At 43.0% G+C, this 21,378-nt stretch overlaps 1 protein-coding gene across 4 annotated transcripts in view; it reads right to left on the bottom strand.

Annotated features, from left to right (window-relative positions):
• Positions 1-21,378, bottom strand: part of GRIN2B (glutamate ionotropic receptor NMDA type subunit 2B) — a 208,094-nt gene that overhangs the window by 102,573 nt on the left and 84,143 nt on the right. For all 4 annotated transcript variants that reach the window (XM_058022775.1, XM_058022776.1, XM_058022777.1 and 1 more), the window contains one exon: positions 17,598-18,196. In XM_058022775.1, the coding sequence (XP_057878758.1) occupies positions 17,598-18,196 (599 nt within the window). The remainder of the gene's footprint in view (positions 1-17,597; positions 18,197-21,378) is intronic.

Here is a 21,378-nt window from a genome sequence, read left to right as displayed (position 1 = left end):
ACAGCCTGTGGAGGATTGGATTTTTTTCCACTCTTGCAGTTGTTTTTTTTAACTGTTTGGATGGTTGGTTTTACTTCCGTGCTGGGGACTGGTACCTATTTTCTTTCATTGTGTGACATACATTCTTAAACAAAGATTAAAGGTGCTGAAAGCCTGGGGTAGACACTTTTTATCTTTTTTTAAGAAATGCAATTTTCAATTGAAACTGAAAAAAAAAGCCAATTCGTTTCTCTGCTTGCTGACTGAGACCCAGGTTTAGGACCCTACAAGAACACATTCAGCTAGTAAGCAGATCTACCTTGACCTCCTAAAAATGTTCCAGGAAGCCCACAGAGAAATTTCCACTGCTGGAGCTGGTATCACCATCTCTTCAAGCTGTCTCTTCTTCCCAAGGTAAAGTCTTCCTTATAGATTGCTCAAGCTATACCAAATTTTATCTTTAAGAGTGACATTTTCCATATCAGATGTTCATGTCATGTCTGATATTTGACAAAGATTGAAGTTAAAATGGTCTGTTCTTTTCCAAAAACAGGCAAGAGGAAAAAGCTATTTTACCAACATTAGGAAAAAGATAGTGACCTTTATAAAAAGCTCCCCTACTTCTCTGCTTTCAAGGGACATGAATTTTGATGAGAGAGGAAAGCAAACATTCATTTCATGCTGATTTTTGTGAAAACCTAGATAGGTCATAAGCCTTTGGAAAAACTGCAATTTACAGTTGTTCAAGAAAAATTATTAGAGCTTTCAAAAAACCCCCATCCTTTTTAAAATCCTGACTGGGCCTTCTGCAATCTAAGGCTCAAGTAAGGCTTATGAATGGACTGGGGAAGCAGAAGAAGGAGGAATACATCTATTGGGTTTGTATTTCCCTGCTCCCTGCACACAGAGATGGCTGGAAAAGAAGGTTGGCTTATTCCAAATCAGCAGAAAAGAGCCAAGAAGGTAATCAGGATACACTGACTTGGGACACTGCAAGAAGTAAGGGGCTAAAAAAGAAGAGAACTGGGAGGTGTGACACCTGGACAATTTGGACAAAGAGACCGTGACTTGTTGGAGCTGAGGGGAGGAGAAGACATTGGACAAGAATGTGAGATAAGTGGAAATGGAAGAAAATAAGTGGCACAGTGGAAGAATGGAAGAAAATAAGTCCAGCAGTGGAGGCTGGGTTTTTCTAGATGCAGGTTCTGGAGCTTAGATTCTTTTTCTGTAAGACAGATTCTGACTTGACTAGGCGAGAACCAGAGTGAGACAAGAAGCCAGAAGGGCAGAACAGACAAGGCAAGCTGGTGGAGACAAGACAAAAGAGGTCAGCAGTGGGAGAGAAAAGCAACAAGTTTGTGACCCCTAAACCATGCAGTTTGGCAAAGTGCTGGCTTATTCATTTAAAAAAGTAAAGCACTGCAAAAGAGGGAAAACTGCAGCATTATAGTTATTCAACCAATTGGAATGCATCCCATTTTGCATAACGACTAAGAATCAGTCCTGAATCAACAATATTTCTTGCAGGAGCCTGATCTCATTGAATGCACCAGATAGATTAATTTGGGAATCAAACTTAGCTGTTTGGAAAGTGAGCAGTAATCAAGTGAGAGGTTGAGAATGGCTAGGACAAACAGGAAAAATCATATTGCTAAGCCAGCTGAAAGCTGTACTGCAAGGCTGGATTTGTCCCAACCTCTGCACAAAGCCATGGTGGCATAAAAAGAACAAAATATTATTTCATTATTTATTATTACAATATATTATGTATTCTATTCTATTCTATTTCAGAAAGGGACCTACAACAATCATCTAGCCCAAATGCCTCCTAAATACTGGCAGGCTTGGAGCATTGACCAAGAAGCCTGTTCCAGTGTTTCACCATCCTCTCAGCAAAGAAAACCTTCAAACCTTCCTAACACCTAGCGTAAACCTCACAAGCAACAGCTTCAAACCATTCACATGCATGCTATTACTGGACACAAGGGAGAAGAGATCTGTAAATTCTCTTAAACCAGGTTTTTTACAAGCAGTCCCCAAATCTATGCATCCATTTTCTGGATGCTTAACAAAAGCTGGAAAAATCCTCTGGCCCCTTTTTTTGGTCTGATGGCAATTCCAAACAAAAATAAGTACTGTAGTGAGAGCCCAATTTTGGCAGATCAGTAAGTATAAAGTTCTGACTTTGTTGAAAGAAAAAATATATATATTCAGCCTGTCTTCTTTTGAGTCACAGCATTTTCAAACATCTTTTTTTCAAATGAAAGGAAGATACATATTGAAGTTATAAACAAATTGGAATTCAAAATGCAGTTTTTCATCTCAAATATATTGAAAGAAATAATTCAGATTAAAATTAAAAAAGGGAAATGGTTTGGAGATTGTTTTGCTTTTCTCCTGGGTTCAAGATGATTTCTGCAAAACAAATAATTATACGGGGTATAAACAAACAGCCCATATAACTTGTATGTCACCAAATTTCCATTTCTACATTAATAAAAAATCAATGAAAAATGGTGCTCAGTCCTAGGTAAGACTTGGCAGGGGGCAATTGAAGAATTGCTGTGTTGAAGACAAAGAGAAATTTTCTTTGAACACTGAAAGCATTCTGTAATGATCAGTACTTTGAATAATGAGATTCTAGGTGTCTCAGATGGGCCATGAAAAATTAATAGACATTTTTGACCTTAATCTTGCTGCACCTTAGTTCCCCGCCTATACAATGGATTTACATAAAGTAGCTTGTGTCCTCTCATCTCACAGGAGCAGGGTGAAAATCCATGAACTTCATGATGTGCCAAGATACTGGCCTAACGTGCCACAGATAACACCTTGAGACAAAGAATCCTCAATTCTCACCAGCCTGTGAAAGCAGACACAGTGCAAAGCTTAAAGATACACATTAGGCAAGGCGAAGGAAATGAAATACTGAATCACTGCTCAGTCAGGAAATATTACCCACCATGCATACAGAAGCAGGCAGGGGTCCTGCCTTGAAAGATAGTACTGAAACCACTGCTCTATAATGCATAGGCACAAGAATGCCAAATTAAGATTGTGGCCTTAATTCTGGCACTTTCTTCTGTTTGAAGTGCTTGCCTTTGCAACCTAAATAATATTCTTCTGACACAGTTGTGTGTACGTAATATATGAAAGGCTCTTGGCTCGGGGGCCTTGGACTTCACAGAACATTGCAGCAGTCCCCCTGAGCTTTCCTCCCCAGTTGTTTTGCTTCCAGCTCGTACCGGTGTTGCAGCACTGTATCAAAGCTTGTCTTTGCCTGTCTCTCTCCTTTAGCACATGCCCTTCCTCAGAAGTGCTTCCTCACCTCCAGCCACCCACCCTGCCAGCTCCCCAGCACCAGCTTTCATTGCTGCAGTGTTAATTATTTGCTTGGGCAATCACGGTCCTAGGACTACGAGCACAGACAGAGGTCTCGCTTCATTAGATATAAAACAGCAACGAGGTTTCCTCATTTCAGGACAAAATTGCAATAGTGTTGGCATTCTGCATCCTTCCCAGATCTGGTCCATGATGCAGAGGTGCCTGCCTCCATCTCTTCTTTCTTTGCAACCTTCCACCCAGTAACTGTACTGGTGGGCGGCAGAAAGGAAAACTTTGACTCATGACACCTGTCTCTAATGGCAGTTGTCATGCTCCTCATAACCCCAAGTTCCCCAACATTTTCACTGCTATATAACTTCTGAAGTATTTTAATCTTTATTCATCCCTCTTCACCTGAACAGCAGCTTAAACATTCCCTACTTCTCACTGAAAACTTCTTTTGGAGTAAAACTACCTTCTGAGAATTTCTGGTATGGTTTTGTTCATCCTGCAAAATATGCCCCAAGCCTTATGCAAAGACCATACAGACAACAAATCAGACATCTGCAGACAAATGAAACAAAGAGACCACATCAGGGTGGGAGTAAGGCCTGCCTGATGCTTAAAAAAATTCCGTGCAGAGGGAAAGATAACTTAGTAATTGCCAAAAAAGAACTACTTGGAAAAAAGAGTTCAGAGCTTCTTTAGTTTTCAAGGGTTTTTCTTCCTACTAATATTAAGGTTCAGAAGTTGAAAACGTCAAAAAAATAGACAAAGACCAATCGAGTCCCACACTGTGGATGATCCTCTTCTTCCGGGCATCATGACACCTGTCAGTGTAACATTCTCCTTTGCTAACACCCCTTGTCCTGCCCTGTTGTAAGTTACTGACTCACTCCTTTTTCTTTTTCTCTCTCTTCCTTTTCTCTCTCTCTCCTGGCTCTCTCCTCTGGCTCTCCCTGGTGAACAGTGAGCTGCAAGAAGCATTCCTGGGCTAGAAATTAACATATTAATGAAGAGAGAGCCTTGAAGAAGGGTTGAGAGATGGGGAGAAAACAGAGAGAGGAGGCAGGCAGAACAAAATAACAAAGGGAAGACATTATGAGGAAGGGACACAGAGCCAAAGCACAAAGGGAGAAAAAAATGCCTTTCTCGGGAACTTGTGCTACTTCAAACACTTCCATGGGAAGAAAAGATGAAAGAGAGAAAAGAAAGGGAGTAGGAAAAATGGGTGGTTCTTCTGTTTTAAGATAAGATTTAATATTTCTATAGAAAAGAATCACCTATTAAGGGAAGGATAAGAAGATGGAAGATGGGAATGATGGAAGGACACAGACACACAAAGGGGGCATGACTGATAACAAGAGCAGTTGGCTCATCCCTGGCTGTTTGCAAAACACCATGAGCATGGAGTCATGGAAACACCAGTGCAACAGGCCTTGCCTATGGGCTATTGCCTCCCCTACAACCTCCTGTTCTCTCCTTCTACAATGTAAGCCTGCCCCAAAATTATGCTAAAAAAGAAGGATAAAATGTCAGTTAGCAAGGACTAGGGTTGATCTGGCAAGCTCACAAATGTCCCACTCCCAACCCCTCTCAGCCCTCTCTTAGACAAACAGTGGGAAACCCATTAGGATCAGTGGATTGAGGAGGAAGTAAAAAAATTGTTAGTTCAAACATTTAAATACCTGTTCCATCCTCTCTGTTTCTCTTTCTGATCACCCACCATTTACATCCCTCTTTAGAAGCACTGCAGAAGAACAGATCCTAAATAATGCAAAATTTCCTCTTGCACCCACTGGCCAGAACAAGCCCACCATTCCCATGCCTAATGACAAGACAAAAGGAGGGAGGGGAAACAGGATTCCTGGCCTGAAGAAGGAACATAAAGAAATAGCATTTTTAGTGCTGAAATACATAACAAACATCGCAAAACCAAGGCATAAGGACTTGATTAGGAAAATAAGCTTTTTCTCATAGGTCTACATCAGTGAAGGTGTGAGTTGTTACCAAAGAGTCATTCTTGTAAAACAGACCTCTCTCAGTTTGTCCACATCTTTCACAGTCCCACCAGCATGTGCCACTACACAAAAACTTGTTCCACAGCTTCCAGGTGGTACCAAGCCAGCTCCCTGACACCTCACCAGGCTACAACAATACTGAGAACACCCTCAATACCCTAAGTATTGACTGAGGCCCATGGTCTTGTCCAGCAGCCTCCTAGAGGTGCAGTAATTCAGTAAATAGCCACAGGCAGAACAGTGTTTGTCTCCTTGACCAGCCCAAATCCTCCTTTCTTCTATACCAGCGAGGGGAGCGGACCAAGGGCTGTTTGTCACTTGGTCATCACAAGATGAGACCCCCAGGTGCTACCAGACAGCTTTCTTTGACACTTAAAGAAACTTTCAGCTTGAACCTCTATCATAAATGTGACAAATTTACATGGCTGCTTTCCCTTGACTTCTCAGATGACAAGGGGAGGTCCAGGGATTTCCTGGCATAGGAGTTCCCACTGCTCAGCTTCAGCAGAATGGCCACAGCCAAAGTCACAGCATCCATGCAACTGCCTGGTTTTGGGTACTGCTGCTGCTCTGACCTGTGGCATCTGAAAAGGCAAAGCAAGCTCCAAACCACACAGAGGAATGAAAGTCAGCGTCACCCACAGCCCTCCCACTTAGAGAACCAGCTGCATGTCCTTCACAGTGAGTGCTCTAAAACCAAGCTCAGTGATGCTTTATATTTCCCCAAGTGGTCCTCCATCTGCACCACATCCCCACACTCCCTTTCTGTCAGTGCCCTTCTCTGGGGACCTGCTTCCAACTCATGGCTCTGATAAATGTTTCTGAGCTGCTGCAGCTGCGCACCAAGAGGCAGAGCCCCTTCTGCAGGCCTTGTGAGGATCCAGAAGAGGGTGACAAAAAGGGGGGAAACCAGCAGCAATGCAAACCAGCCTGATCTGCAATGCAAGTTGGTAGATGCCTCTCACTTGGGCAGCTCTCCTCCTCCCTGTGGCTAATCCTACCCCTGAATGCCTACATACCCTCCATACTGGCTTACACAGTACTCCCAGTGCCATCCACTGTTGGGAGCACCATGCTTTTCTCATTTGGCTCCCTCACTCTGCCAAACTTCCTTGTTAAGCAATTTCATAGAACTATAATAAACTATTCCAAATCAATTTCACAGCATTGCTAAGCTTGTGCCTTCATCAATTCAAACTTGAGCCTTCCATGAAAAATTGCTGAGAGAAAAAAATACAAATCAGTAAAATGAGTAAACTTCTCACTCTAGGCAGTCAAACTGGAGACTTTTCCAGAACTCTCATCTTTCCACAGCCACCAGAGGAACTGTGGCTTGGTGCTACCTCCAAGGCACTTGTTGGAGTACCTCTTTCATGAGGAAAGGCTGAGAGAATTGGGATTGTTCAATCTGGAAAAGAAGATTCTTCTCTGAAAGAAGCCTTTGAGGTGACCGAATTGTAGCCTTCCAGTACCTGATGGGAACTTACAGGGAAGAGGAGGCAAGACTATTTACAAGAGCATGTACTGACAGGACAAGGGGAGATGGGTTCAAACTAAAACAGGGTAGGTTTAGATTATGTATTAGGGAAAAATTCTTTACTGTGCAGGTGATGAGGCACTGGAAGAGGTTGCCCAGACAAGCTCACCCCTGTGGATGCCTCACCCCTTGGGGGTGCTCTAAACCAGGTAAGGTGTGACTCTGAACGATCTGGTCTAGCTGAAGATGTCCCCTCCCATGGCAGGGAGCTTGGAAATAGACGATCTTCAAGGTCCCCTTCCAACTCAAGCCATTCTGTGATTCATCTGACCTGTAGTCTCACATTTACAAAAAGCAAGACCTTCTCCATCTCAAAGCTACATTAAAACCAAAATAGATCTGCAAGCAAAGCCCCTCAGTATCTCAGCTACATGCCTGCAAGGAAAGGAAAAGGAAACTGAGACAAGGGCAGCAAAGCATGCAGAACTCTGAAATAATGGTTCTGCTGCACTTCCTGAATCTGGGCAAGTCAAATGCTGGAAAGCCCAATATCCTACACTGCCCTGCAGAACAGCTTTCTGACATGAACACACACTAGGCATACTGAAGAGTAGTTGCTAGAGGTTCAGATTTATTCAGAGGCTGTAAGCATCTGTATTTTGCACCTCAAAGTCTTCACAGTCCCTTGGTGATGCTGAAGAGCATTTTGTGAAGGCTTAAGTACCAGCACTTGTAGGCACTCACCATGCCATACGTCACCACTCAGATGCAGAAGGACAACATCAGCATCTTTGTGAAGAAGGTAGAAAGCATTGCTTGCAGCAATCTGTTTGAGGTACCTCATGTCACTCACAGGGCCTAATCTGTCAGTGACACATTATTTTAAGGGGGAAGAAAGCAATGAAAAGTATCCTTTTGGGAGGACCATCTGTTACATATGACATCTATTACCCATGTGGGTAAAACCCCTCAGAGCTTCATTGCAGTCAATCCTTTTGCTCTCCATCCAGTTCTGGTTATCACTTGTCTGTAACCACAGCAGCCTTGCTGGATATCTCCCACTGCCCAGGGCTGTCTCCAGGGGAAATAAGCACATAATCAATGTAAAATCAAGATATATCAGCTAAAAACATGTCATTCCCTTGGGATGAAGGAGGTTACTGAAATTAGATATCATTTGCTCTTGAAGTCTGCACACTGGAAAAGCTGCTAACCTCCTTTGTGACACCACTTCTGGAGCTGCTGGCTGCCTGCTGCACACAGGCATAAGAGAGGCATGTGTGGCACTGCCACTAATATCTTGCGCTCATTAAACACCCCCAATGTCTTGGCGAAAATCCACCTCTAGTAAATTCATTCTGCCAGCTGAAATTCCTCGTGCAGCTCCAGTGAGGTGCAGTATTCATCTCCACTTCGTACTATATTCTGTTAAAAAGTTGCTCTATTTCACCCCAGAGATGGCTGCAATTTTTTGGTGAATTAAGCCATCCCCTTCTACTTTGTAAAGTGCTTTGGAAGTGCAGATAAAAGATGCTAGAGCCTGTCATAAATAAATGTAAGTTGCTGACACTGCTACTGGAGGTAGCCATCTTGCTGAAAAATGATTTCATTTGTGACACTAATAATACAGGGAAGAACACTGGGCATGACACTAAAAACTCATTTCCATCTCGTTTTAATACAGCTTCAAAAACAAAGAAAAAAAGTCAGCATCGAGTCAGCATTTGTGCACTTTTAACCACTGCCAGGTTACAGAGATTCACGAGTTTTCAGTCCATTGTGGCAGCTCTCTTCCACCATGACCACACCACCAAGAGGGTGAACTCTTCATCTGATTATCTTCTGTCTCTCCAGATCCTTAACAAAGACCAACACTGAGTTGACCAAAGCTGTTTTCCCACCGTTTCTCACGGTACATTACCACAAAGGGGAGGCCCGATCACCTTACCATCTTTATTCAATCAAGACAGCATAGAGACCTGTTTGGTGTGATGTAGCAAGATCAGAAATCTCTCCACAGGGGTGGAAAAGAGCTTTCTTTGTATGAAGATGGCTGGCAGCACTCAGTCTGATCATTTCAAGGGCAGCTATGGTTAGATTATAATATTCATTTTATATTAAGGTGCTTGCAGGCTTGAGTAAGGACATTTTTATTACTTAAATCAGGAGAGAACATGCTGCAGAAATGATAGAGCAGGGTGTACTGAACAAGCTGACAGGTCTCTGCTGTTTCTATTTTCTTTGTTATTATTTCACTCACATTCAAGCATTCTAAAGACCACATTCCTAGATTTTTTTCCGTTGAAATACTTCAAGAAATATAGTGCACAGCAAACGTACAATACAAAAAAATTACACTAAGGTAACATACATCACTCTCAAATGTTTATATTCAATGCAAAATCACATTTCCTAACCTTAGCAAAGCAGGAATCCCTCATCTAACACTGCAAACCAATTTCTGAAGTTTGAAGTGAAGCTAGCTCTGAGTTATTTGTCCACACTAACAGAAACCCCACTGCTGGCTAATTATTTGAAAGCAGAACAAATTCATCCATTTCACACTCTCTTAACTCAAAATTGGATGAACAGGGATTTTTTTTGCTCAGATTTTTCAAAAAATGTTCACCTTTGGACTGTGAATGAAAATAAAATTTGCTAAGTAAAACAAAAACGTACTTTAAAAATTATTGCTACTTGAAAATAGGCCAGTGGAGAGATGTGTACACTGCAGAGGGAGGTCTGGATTCTGCCCAGGTAACAGGTATGTAAAACCTGTTACCTGTGCAAACTTTGGTAGGATCGCTTTCAGATAAGTATTCAGCTGCCCCACCAATATGCAGATCCACATTTTCCCAAAATGTGGGCGCAATACTCAAGTAACCCTTAAACCAATGATTTTGAGAGGAATTTCATCAGCAGCCTCTAGTCAGGAGTGCTCTAAGCCTCAATTCAGAAAAGCACTCAACCACGCACGATCTCTTGGCCAAAGCACAGATGGCAAAAGCCCCTGAACAGCAGGAGCTTCTGCAGGGGAGCAGGCAGCTGCTGGACAGGGCTCAGCGCCATCACACAAGCGTGTAACACAGAAAGGGGAAAGGAACAGCCCGCTGAAAGTTACACCACGGCAACAGTGTTAAATCTGCAGAACATTAAAAATTCCATCCCAGACACACCAGGGTTAATATCTCCACTCTTTCCCAAGAAAGGTCACCTGACTTAATCTTTTTCCCTTTTTTAGTGAACACAAAGGCTGTCATTGTCCATCCCCGCCCCAGCCTTCCAGGAGGGAGCACTAGGTGCAAGCAGCTCTTGTCATACCGAATTGGGAACCCAAATTGCATCAAAGAGAAGGAAAAGCTGCTCCAGAGCTGCACAGGGAGCCATAGCAACGCAGCAGTTCCTATTTTTAAAAACTTGAAAGATAGTAAGAACATTAAGTCTAAGGGGAGGAGGGAGGGGAAAAAAAAAGAGAAACTACGTTTCTAACAGAAAGGAAAAAAATGCACATGTTCCTGATAGGCACCAGTGATGAAACTACATATGGCCAGCCATCAGTGTGCAGGTGTGCAAGCCAGAAAATACCCATTTCCTCATCAAGCCAGTTCCTGAAGGAAAAAGGATATTTCTCACTTTCCCTCCACTGCTCTGCTAAAGCAGGTTTTCAAATTCCCTGCGGCACTTTCAAACACACAGCGCCCTAAATGCATTTTGTGATCAGAGCAGGATCAGCAAGGGCATAGCTGGCGCTAAACTGTGGCCCAGACTGGGTTTGTGGTTTCCAAGTTCCACCACAGAGGAGGATTTTGACTCACTTTCCATGAGGAGTGGAGAGAGTCTGAAGGCACACATTAAAACATATTGTCACCAGCAAGTGAAGTTGCCACAGTACTAGCACTAATTGGACTTGGCTCCAGAGCAGAAGATGTCTCAGAGGGCTGGAAGCAGAACACGGACATTTTCCCATCTGGAAACTGATGGTGCATACCAAAATTCATTCCCAGCTGGTGGATTTTGGAGGCGTTTATGAAAGGGTATGTCCTTTAATCAAAAGACAACCCTTGCCAAAAACCCATCATTTTACTTGAACCCTTCTATTAGCTCAGTTGGTTAGAGCAAGGTGCTAACATCAGCAAGGTTGCAGGTTCAATCCGTTTACAGGCCTCTCACTTAAGAGTTGGACTCAAAGATCCTTATGGGTCCCTTCCAACTCAGAATATTTTGTGATTCTGTGATCCTATTTTAATTGCAAAGAGGCTGAAATACCCAGCTGTCCACACTGAGCAAGTCCCTACTGTCCCCCTCTGACAAAGCTCAGCTATGCAGGACTAAGGCGTCCTGTGGTGCCTGCTGAGGAACAAACATTTTTGCTGTGCCATCACGTACTCCCACTGAGAAGCCAGGGATCTCCAGTATCCTACCAGCATACAAGTTAGTTTGATGTTTGTCCTTCCACTGTAGGACAGCTGTGCTTCCCACTGCTCAAGCAGGACTGCTGCAGAGCTGGGCAGAGCAAGGAGGGCAGCCAGATGCAGACTGCTCCTGTGCATCCAGCACCCTCACCAGTCCACCTGCAGGGGGAGGTTTGGACCAAGAGCATGGTACAAACTGCCCTCAGCATTCCTCTCCAGTGACAGGGAAAAAAGGTGAACACGACTGTTCACCTCCTGACCAGACAACATGAATACCCAGCAGCCCCAAGCCAACAAACCCAGCACCTTTCACCAGCACTGCACACAGGGCAAATGAAATGCAACAGGAGATGCAAGATAGGGACAGAAAAATGTGATGGCAGTAAACACAGAGAGCAAGATGGTGTACAGCAAGGGATGCAGGGATGCAGAGAGGCACAGAGACCCTGACAGAGGCAGGAGGTACAGGCCAGCCCCAGCCTCCAGCTTCTGCTGGAGCAGTGACAGGAACAAGCAGATTTCAGCAGCAGGGATGTCTAATCTGTCAGCAGCGCTCATGCCACGTGCTGCCACTCTGCACCAGCCTGACAGCAGCGGGACACACCAACCAGTGGGAACATAATGAGCTGCTAACTAGACATGGGCCTAAAGGCTCCAAAAGGTCAAAAGTTACATATGCTCCCTCACTCTCCCAGTTTCTGAAAAGGGCAATTTCTGCATCCTTGGGAACATGTCACTTACACCTTCTCTCACCACTCCCCAGCATTAAGAAGCAAGTGCCAGCACTGTGCCTGCCACAGCTGGGGTGCCACAGGATTCAAGGGCTGGAGCAGGGCTTCCCAGCCAGCTGCCAAGCAGGTAGATGTAGCCCTGCACACTGAGCGAGACAGGGCTCCTGTCTCTTAGTGCAAGGGTAACTTGACAAACCTGTGAATGGAGAAAAAACATTGCAAATGGTCCATTGTCCATTCCTGCCCTCAACTCCTCTGCTGCACTCTGTGAAGTTGTGTGACCCACTCAACTTGGAGACAACACAGAGTGGCTCCATGGCAATACCTGCACATGACATACCATGTCCCCTGTGTCTGGTGTGGAAGGTGATGGCTGCCATTATTAGAGAGGACAGGGCAGGAGGGTGGGTTGAGAGAGACCAGAAAAACAAGGAAAGGTGTTGTGTGGGCACTGTCCTTGACACTGACCTGGTCCAGGGTGCTGCGGCTATGGTGCTGCCCATAGGTATCAGGGTGACACAATACCCTGAAAGGGCACTGCACTTTTTAATGGATATGTACAGCCCATATAGTCTTGAGTTTCCAGAGCAGCAATTTGTTTGTACAACCCAATTTCAAGAACTTTCTCTGCTCACTGACTCACTGCTGAGGTATCTAAGCCCCAGCAATTCCTAGTTTCTATTAGGGAAATGTAGTCATGTGAGAACAGAGCTCGCCCTGGTTGTTCCAGGAAAAAAACAGTTGCCCAGCACTCATCAAAGGTTCTTCTGCATTTCTTATCTGTGGGGCAAGGTAAAACTGCAGATGAATGTTACTTCCCCCAGAGTGGAAGTGTCATGTCCAAACAATGCACTGAGCAAGCTGGCCAGCTGTTTTCCTATTTGAAGAATCTGAGGTACAGAATTGAACCTAACTGTTTCCCTCTAAGAGTATTTCTTTGCAAAGGTGGTATAATTCCACATTTGTATTTTAATTCCAAAGCAAATGCTCCACTGCACTTTTTATTAAAATGAAATCCGCTGTGTGCAGCCTGGTGTTAAATGAGAGACTATTAAAGCCAATCAGTGGAGAACTCATTAGAAGCCCTACAACAACAAACTAGTAGTTATGGCCCAGCATTCACAAGCAGCCATGACAACAAGCAGAAAGAATCCAGGTCTCATTGAAGGCTACAATAAAACCACAGCCCAAAGACTGTGAATATCCATACAAAACAGCTGAGCTTCCATTCCTCAAATATGAGCCAGAAATTATATTCTTTTCTCATGACTCATCTCTGAATTCCACTCCTAAGAATACTCCTGTCATTTAGTTATTTCTTCCCATTTCTAAAATGTAATGAGAAGCACCAATCCAGAGCTCAAGGAAATCTGTTCCATCAATTAAAATAACGAAATAAGCAGAAGGCTGCCTATAAACACATCCACCTCTGCCCACTCACTCCTCAGCAGCCATGGTGAAGGGAAAAAAGATGAGCTTTGCAGGATGCCTGGAAGCCTAGCAACTCTCCTAGGAAGGGCCAAGAGGTATGAACTCCTCATCTGAGCATCTCCTACCCAACCTTTGAGATCTTCTCATCCAGTAGAAAAGAGCAGAGCACACAGTGGTGTTGCTGGGTGCCCAGAAGACCAGATATTGGGATAACTATAAACTTGGTAGACTGAAATATTCAGATCAGATTTTTTTTCTGGGACAATGAAGGAATAAATGAATAGGTAATTATTACAAACAGAACAAAGAATTAAAGACTGTAATTGAACTGGGAAACAGCATTTGGATATTTGGACTCCAAATTACCTTCTAAGCCTATTATCAGCATAAATTGAGATAAATCCCTCACTAGAGGAAAAATTCCTCAAAAATCATTCAAAAATATAACTAACAAACCTTGTAGAACAAAACTCTCTCAAAGTATCATTTCACTACTCTTTAGTGGAATTATCTCACCAGCAGGTTCACTTATTGGACAAAATCCAAAATGTTCAATGGTCGTGATCATACTTCTGCAGTTCCAGTCTAACACAAAAGAGAACCAGTTTCAAAACAGAAACAGTTGCTATGCGACCATTAGTGATACAAGAAGATGCAGACCAAACACCTACATTGTCAAGAAATGGCATTTAGATAACAGTCTGTCTTGTTTCTTTTTGTGCTTACAGCCATACTTCAAATAAAACATTGTTTGCACAAGTTCTTGCAAAAATGAACAAGTGTCAGGGTAAAAAGGAGAAAAGATATGGAAAATCTAAAAAACATTCAGTTCATTTTCTCCTTACTCTATTATATACCCAGATCAACCACTGACACCATGTTGATCAAGACCATTTGATTTTAGCTGCATTCAGAACAACTGCTCTTTTAGAAAGACAAGGGAAAAAAGTAAGAAATGGTCAGAGTTCAAAGGAAGATCTTGGGAAATGACTAATTCACAGTCAGTGTATAGCGTGCCCCCAGCTGAACTAAATTACACATTTTTTTTAGTTTGAAGTGCCACTCTCCAAAGAATAAAATGGGAAAATTCCTTTATTGCTTTGCCTCCCCAGCTATGGATTTGAAGTAAATTGGACCTCCTTGGATTAGCTTCAAGAGTTTCTGAAAGAGTAGCTACAGGGTGATGCTTTATCCGAGGTCACATACACGTATACTTTGTCTCCCCAGACATCAAGCCCACATACATGCATTTCTCTACTCTGTGTAGGCAGGTGGAAGGGGGACTTTAAGTCACAGATGGCTGAATACAGTATTGCTGGGTCGAGAGCAAGGCTAAAATTAGCTTTCCAGAACCTGCAGTCCAGTCCAAAAAGAGCCAAACCAGGTTCCAGACATGCAGGTATTGCTGCTACCTGGTGTGCACAGCGCACAAGTACTGTGGGATCCTAATAGGTGGAAGGGGTTAGGGAAAGTATGAAGTAGCCAGGTCTGCAGAATCTGTAATATCCCACACAGACAAAGCATATAATGAGAGTTTTAAAGCTTAGTACATAGTAAATTCCAGTAAATTCAATGGAACTTGAAGGTATGAACACAGATTACAGCTATTAATCTCTGTGGGTTTTGGCTCAGTGAGGCAAACTCACATCATCATGATTGCTTCCTTGTGCTTCTCCTCTGCCTCTTCTTCTCCATAGACTTCAGGCATGGGGCTGAGCTTGAAGCCATCCAATTTCTATCAAACCCTTGGATTTGTAAAAGCAATGGCTTATTTCAGACATCACTAGCTTTTAAACTTCAAAAGGTGCCTGAAAATAATTTGACTTAAATAAAAAACTAAGCATCCAACTCACTGAAGTCAAACTTTTTATCCATCTCACTTGGAAATACAGAGAGTGTGGAAACATGGGTGGGTGTGGGGCGAAAGGATGCAAGGTCAGAACCCCCTCACAGGCCAGCACCATGCGAGGCAAAGCGAATATTTGCACTGTGCTCACAAGTAACTACAAAAGTATAATTATTCCTCAGCTAGCTCAGGTGCCTGCAGCTATCTACACAGTGGCAGAACAGAGCCCGTTCTTCTCAGTGAGACTGATGTCGGTACCCAAACTGAGCAGGGTGTATCTACACATATTGGCACTCATTCCTGTGAATGCTGTACCCAAAGCAGACAAGGGAGCAGAAACAACATGATTTGGGCCATGAAGGTGAAAAGAAAGCTATGATCTTCACGAGTGACAGGAGCTGCTTTCAAGTGGGGTGCCGAGGCTTCCGGGCATATCTACACAGCACAACAGTGCTGGCATATCTACACTCAAGAGTCTCTGAACTGGTGACTTCTAAACAATGCAGAGAGGTGCTATGCAGAGATTCTGTTGGGTCCTTGAAGCAGCATAGCTGCATGGGTGTGATGTTATGCATAGGCTAACAGTGTCAACAGAACTCATTAGAGAAGGTCTCTGCAGAATGCTGCATCACATAGCAGGGAACGTTTTGTTTTCTAGATAACTGCTAAAAAGACACAATAGAGCTTCCCCCAGAATCCCTCTTCATTTGGAAAGGTAGAACAAAAGCCTGCCTCGATGTTACTTCTCATTACTTTGTATACACTATATATATTTTCCCAGCTTAATAATTTCAGTGATGACTCAAATGAGCAGCAGAAAAAACCCTTACTCCTAAGCCTAGCTGGGAAGGAAAGAGATAAAAGCTTTAGGCACCTTTAGTAGTTTCAAGGCCTGCATAGAGAAAAAAACAGCATGGAGAGGATGAAGTAAGCAATAAGACCTGGCAATATGCCAATGGACTATAAAGACAAAGGACAAATAGCAATATGGTTAATATATTGGGCCAAAGAATAAAGTTCTCTCACAGTCCCCAACATTCAAGCAAAGCAAAAATCTGCTTCCTTGCCCCTTTGTCCCTCTATCTGCCTAGTAAGGTTGACAGCGAGGGGTCACAGCATGTGGACCAATCCATCATGTTTGCACACTCAGTGATTCAACACGACAAATTAACAAAGACACTAAACTCTGTGTGGCCTGATGGCTACTGCCTGGATTCTCCTTTCCTAACCACAAAGGATCTAACCTGTGCAAGGATTTTATATGTAAAACACTGGACAATGACAGCTGAGCAGATCAAGGGGCATCTGGATTCCATGTCTAATTATCTGGGTTGCTTTGCTACATGCTAAAACTCCATCTGGGACAAAAAGTAACATTTAGTAATCAGAGTGCTGCTCAAGAGGTTGTTCCACCACAAGCTTCTTCTATGACCTTAAAGAGATGCCTTAGCTCCGTTTCTTAGGAAAATTTGAATTTGGATAAAGAGAAGATGTTTATTCAAACAGGTTTGAATACCCTTTAAATACCCTTTTCCATTTGGAAAAACATGCTGCTCTAGTCAAGGTACTAGGCTTTCTGCATAAGGTGCACAAGAAAGAATGGTACCCAAAACAGCAGAAAACAGCCAGTGGAGTGCCAAAGAGCAGGGTGACAGCAGAAGCCCTGCTCTGAGGTAAACCTGATTCTTAAGACATCCAAGGTCTTTAAAGGCTTTGAGTACAAAGCAGGACCTGAGCAGAGCTGATGGCTCTAACTCCTTTTGCAGCTCTAGTTCTCCACATCTCTTTGCATTTCCTTCTATCCTGCAATTCAAGGCTAATGAACAGCAGGACACTTGGTGTTCAGACAACAGTTGCCATGAAACTATTCCTGGTAGGTTACACAACCACCACCTATAAGGGACACCTGTTCACATAGTGCTAGTGCCTGGAACAGAAGCTGGTGCCTTCTAGACTTCAACAGAAACATTCCCATTGCTTGCAGCAAGAACCCACCTGGGAGCGGCGGACCCAGTCGTGCAAAGAGACTCCAAGAAGTTCAGCGCTGGCGAAGTTCTGTGCTGAAGAAGTTTGCTTACGAAAGCGAAGATTTGTGCATTGAGGGGCACTATCAAATTGTTGCACTATGCCTTTGTTATTCCTTTTCCTCACGCTGACTTGACCCCTGTGTTGTATGAAGGCTTTCTAAGGGAGTGACAACACTGGCACTCCTGATGCACAGCAACACGGGTCCCACCCTCAGCTCACCTGCCCTTGCCCAGTTCTGGCCAACACCACCTGCTGCCCCAGAGCACCACATGCCTAGCAGAAATATTCTGGTGCCAGAGGTCGTCTTTGACCACCCTTCTGTATGGCTGGCCTGGCTGTTCCCCTTACCTGTTGAGCATGTTGGACTGGTAAATCCTTTTCTCCTGGGTGTTGTAACAGCTGCTCTTGGGCTCAGGGATGAAGCTGTGTTCAGACAGCATATCAGAAGCAGCCGTGGTGATTATGGCTATTCCATCCCTTACTCTGGCAGGAAGACCGTAGTCCCATTCATCATATGAGACAGAGATGAGCCCGGTGGGGAACTCGGATGGCACTGTGTCTGTATCCCCTGCCACCAGGCTGGGCACGATCCACGTGTAACCATAGCCTGTCAGACCCACTGAGTTGGCCACCTCAAAAATGTAGGTGGCCTCTTCCTTTGTGCAGTAGAGGAGGATAACAGGGCTTTGGAGCTTCTTGAGCTGGTTCTGGATCTTTGAGTCCCCATCGTCCAGGGACATGTCCAACAGAAGGACTTCCTCCAGTTCCCAGCCCACAAAGCTGTGCTCAATGGTACTGCGGATCTTGTTCACAAAGTCCTGGTAACCAGGGAAGTACGTAGTGACAATGGAGAAGATGTACCAGTCGTATTCTTCCATGATGTTGAGCATGACAGAAGCTTGCTGTTCTATTGATGGGCCAAACTGGAAGAACATGGATGACTCATCCTAGAATAGGAAGTCAGAGGAAGAGAGAAAAAAAGAAAACAAGAATATGTCAAAGGAAATAAACAGCATTCCTAGCCAATCCATTGAGCATAAAGGGGTAGGCACACAGTCAGAATCTTACTTCATATCTTGGCCAGAGCTTAAAGATTTTTAACTTTTTAAAATTTAAGTGAAGCAAGTGAGAAGGAAGTAAAATCCTTTTTATGACCAGCTGTCCTTACTTTATTTTTAAAGGCAGGTTGCCAAAATTACTCAAAGGTTTCAACTGTTAGGTCTGATTCTAACAGACAGAGAACAAGTGGTACACAAGTGAGGACAGAAAAACAGAATATGTACAAAATATTTCATGAAATTAAGAGCTTTAATCACAGGGTTATCATAATCTTATATGCAGCATAAACAGGATCACAGCAGTTTTGATATGGATTTTTGGGACAGTCACTTTGATACTGAGTTTGGGACAGTCACTGTGGTTTGAGTATCCAGACTAAAGTACAAATGGAGTAGACAAAATCACTGGATACAAATAGCTCTGACAATCTCTACTATTAGTTCCTCTCAAAGCAAGCAGCAGCACAGAGTTCTGTACAGTTCTTCTCAGTACAACTGTGAAGGCTCAGTCTCAGAATAACATAAAATACATTAAAATAAAACAGAGACTTCTAAACTATGATGAGCTTTGTTGACACCATGTTTTAGAGAAATATCAGCTCAGTATATCTCTTGGTATTGCTTTCATATCCTTCCACCATACTAAGTTAATCTTTGCAAAAATTAGAACTTGTACCGCTTTACAACCTTGAAGACTCCAAGGAGTTTTATACAGATCTCAGCTTTCCAATGGCATAGTGTAAATCTCTTCTGTCCTGGGATTTCATCAGATATCAGGCTTTCAATTTATGACATCCAGAAAAATGCAAATCCCTGCTTTTGCCCAATTCATGAAGGAAAGGAATAGAAAAAAGTAGTTGCCAAAATTCTGTCTTAGGGATATATCTTCTATCTTTTAAAAGCAATTGCAAATTCCTCCTGACTTCTATAGAGTAGGATTAGATCATAAAAGAAAAAATTAAAAAAAAAAAACAACAAACCATCATAATTAAATTATATCTCTCTGTGTAGAGATTCCCATCATAATAACAAAGTTCTCCAAACCCAAACACTGCTTTAAGGAATGAGAACAGCCCAACCTTCTTTTAATAAGTCTGGAAAACTGGACCAGAGATACAGAAAGATTCACTCAGGAGTTTGAGACCTGGAAAACTGATTGTGCCTTAAGACATTACCTCAAGACAGTCACATTTAGAACAGTTCTCTACCAAATTGAGTCTCCTACAGCCTGGCAGGTAAAGCTGTTTCTCGGCAGGGATGTAGTTAATCAATCATCCATTCATCCTTTAGCCATGGTTTTGATTATCTATAACCATTTCCTATATTGACAAAATATACAATAGCTCAGCAACTCCAGAAAAATAAATAAAATAAATAAATAAAGTCCTGATCCCATACCCAGCCTTAAGCTGCTTGTTTCTCTTTCCTGAGCTCCCCATGGGTCACATCCTATACAAAATGCCTCTCTTACAAGGTTTGGTGATTAAACTCTGTTTGCTTCCTCCATACAGCTCACCACCCACATGTGAAAGTTCTCTTAGGGCTGCTCTTTGCTTAGTGGAAAAATAAATGTATGCAAAAAGAAAAAGGAAAAGACAACAGCAACAAACTGAAGAGAAGTTTAAAAAAATACAAAAAACAAAAAACAGGACCAGCAACTGGAGCCGCTCAATATATGGAAAACATCTCATATTTTTTATCACTGGAATTCGCCCCCTTCTCTCTGAACTGTGCTCAGGAAAAGAACCTACTCATCTAATAAAAATAAAAAGATACTTTATGTCTTTGAAGCTTATGCAGAAAATTAGAAAAGACAGAGGGAAAAAAAAATCAAACTATTGTCACAGCATGTGCCAGAATTTAAAAAAATCCTGAACAAGCATCTCCAACACTCTTCATTGCACGGTGCCTTTGAAAGGCACTTGTAGCTTTCTCAACTCAATGCTAGAGTGTGAAGACTCTCCCTCACTGCCACATGAAAAGACAAGACAGCTACACTGATGACTAGTATTTACTTTTATATTCAGTTCAACAAGAACCTTTCTACACTTATGCATAAGAGTCTCTGAATTGACTGCAATTTTTCACCATTTCTAGCAGAGAGTCCAAGATCTGAAGGGCCTGGTTATCGAATTACCGGAACATTTGACACACAGCATCTGGAAGTCTTGTCTGGTTGCTTCCTCAGTGATAAATAGGAGACACTAGGTGGTAAATCCGCTGCTATTTCAAGGCTACACACACACACTCTCAGGAGCTAGTAGGCAGGAGAGCAAGGTGCAGGAGGTAATGCCCTCCCAGTGATTTAAACAGGGTCAAGCTAAAATGCCTGCTGACAGTTCGTTCCACACGAGTGCACCGCCTAACTGTTGGAGGGAATTCAGCCCCAAAAGACTCAGGGACAAAATTCAGAGCTCCTCACTATCAAGAGTGTATGAACATCAAAAATCAATACACCAAATAGACAGCTTTATCACAACCCAGGGAAACAATTCCCCTCCACTGAGAAATGGAAGCACCCCACTTTACATCAAGCACAAGCCACTTGGCTGCACATGCAATAATTGCTCTTGAGCAACTGTTGGCATTTCTATTACAGAAGCAGCAAGAAGAGGCAACTTATATTCAAAATGAGAGCATTAAAGAGGTGCAAGCCAGTCCAGATTTTGTTTTGCCAAGATGGCTCTTGGCACTTAATCACCCCGATAGTTGGGCTGGCCAAATGTTCTTCATTCCCTGACCAACTCAGCACCAACTCAGAGAGGGGTGAAGAAGGAAGGACAGACAACAGTAGAGAAGAAAGTGTCCCTCTTATAATAAATCAGGAGAATTGCTGATAGAGTTAGACAGAAATCTCAGCCACTACCTTTTGAGGGGGACAAAAATCAAACTAAGAAAAATGTCCAAAAGCCTCAATTTTCTTCCCTACCTTGTTTTTGGGCATGCCTGATGAAAAGTCAAGGAAAAAGAAGGAGCTGAACCGATACAGAACAGTGGGGCTATCAGGGTATGAATTTGACCTCACTGTATTGCTACAGTGAAGGTTTTTAATCAGGAGACAGATCTAAGGT

This window comes from Melospiza georgiana, chromosome 4 (assembly GCF_028018845.1).
Source record: "Melospiza georgiana isolate bMelGeo1 chromosome 4, bMelGeo1.pri, whole genome shotgun sequence".
Classification (NCBI taxonomy): Eukaryota; Metazoa; Chordata; class Aves; order Passeriformes; family Passerellidae; genus Melospiza; species Melospiza georgiana.
This window is presented reverse-complemented; position numbering and strand designations above follow the sequence as displayed.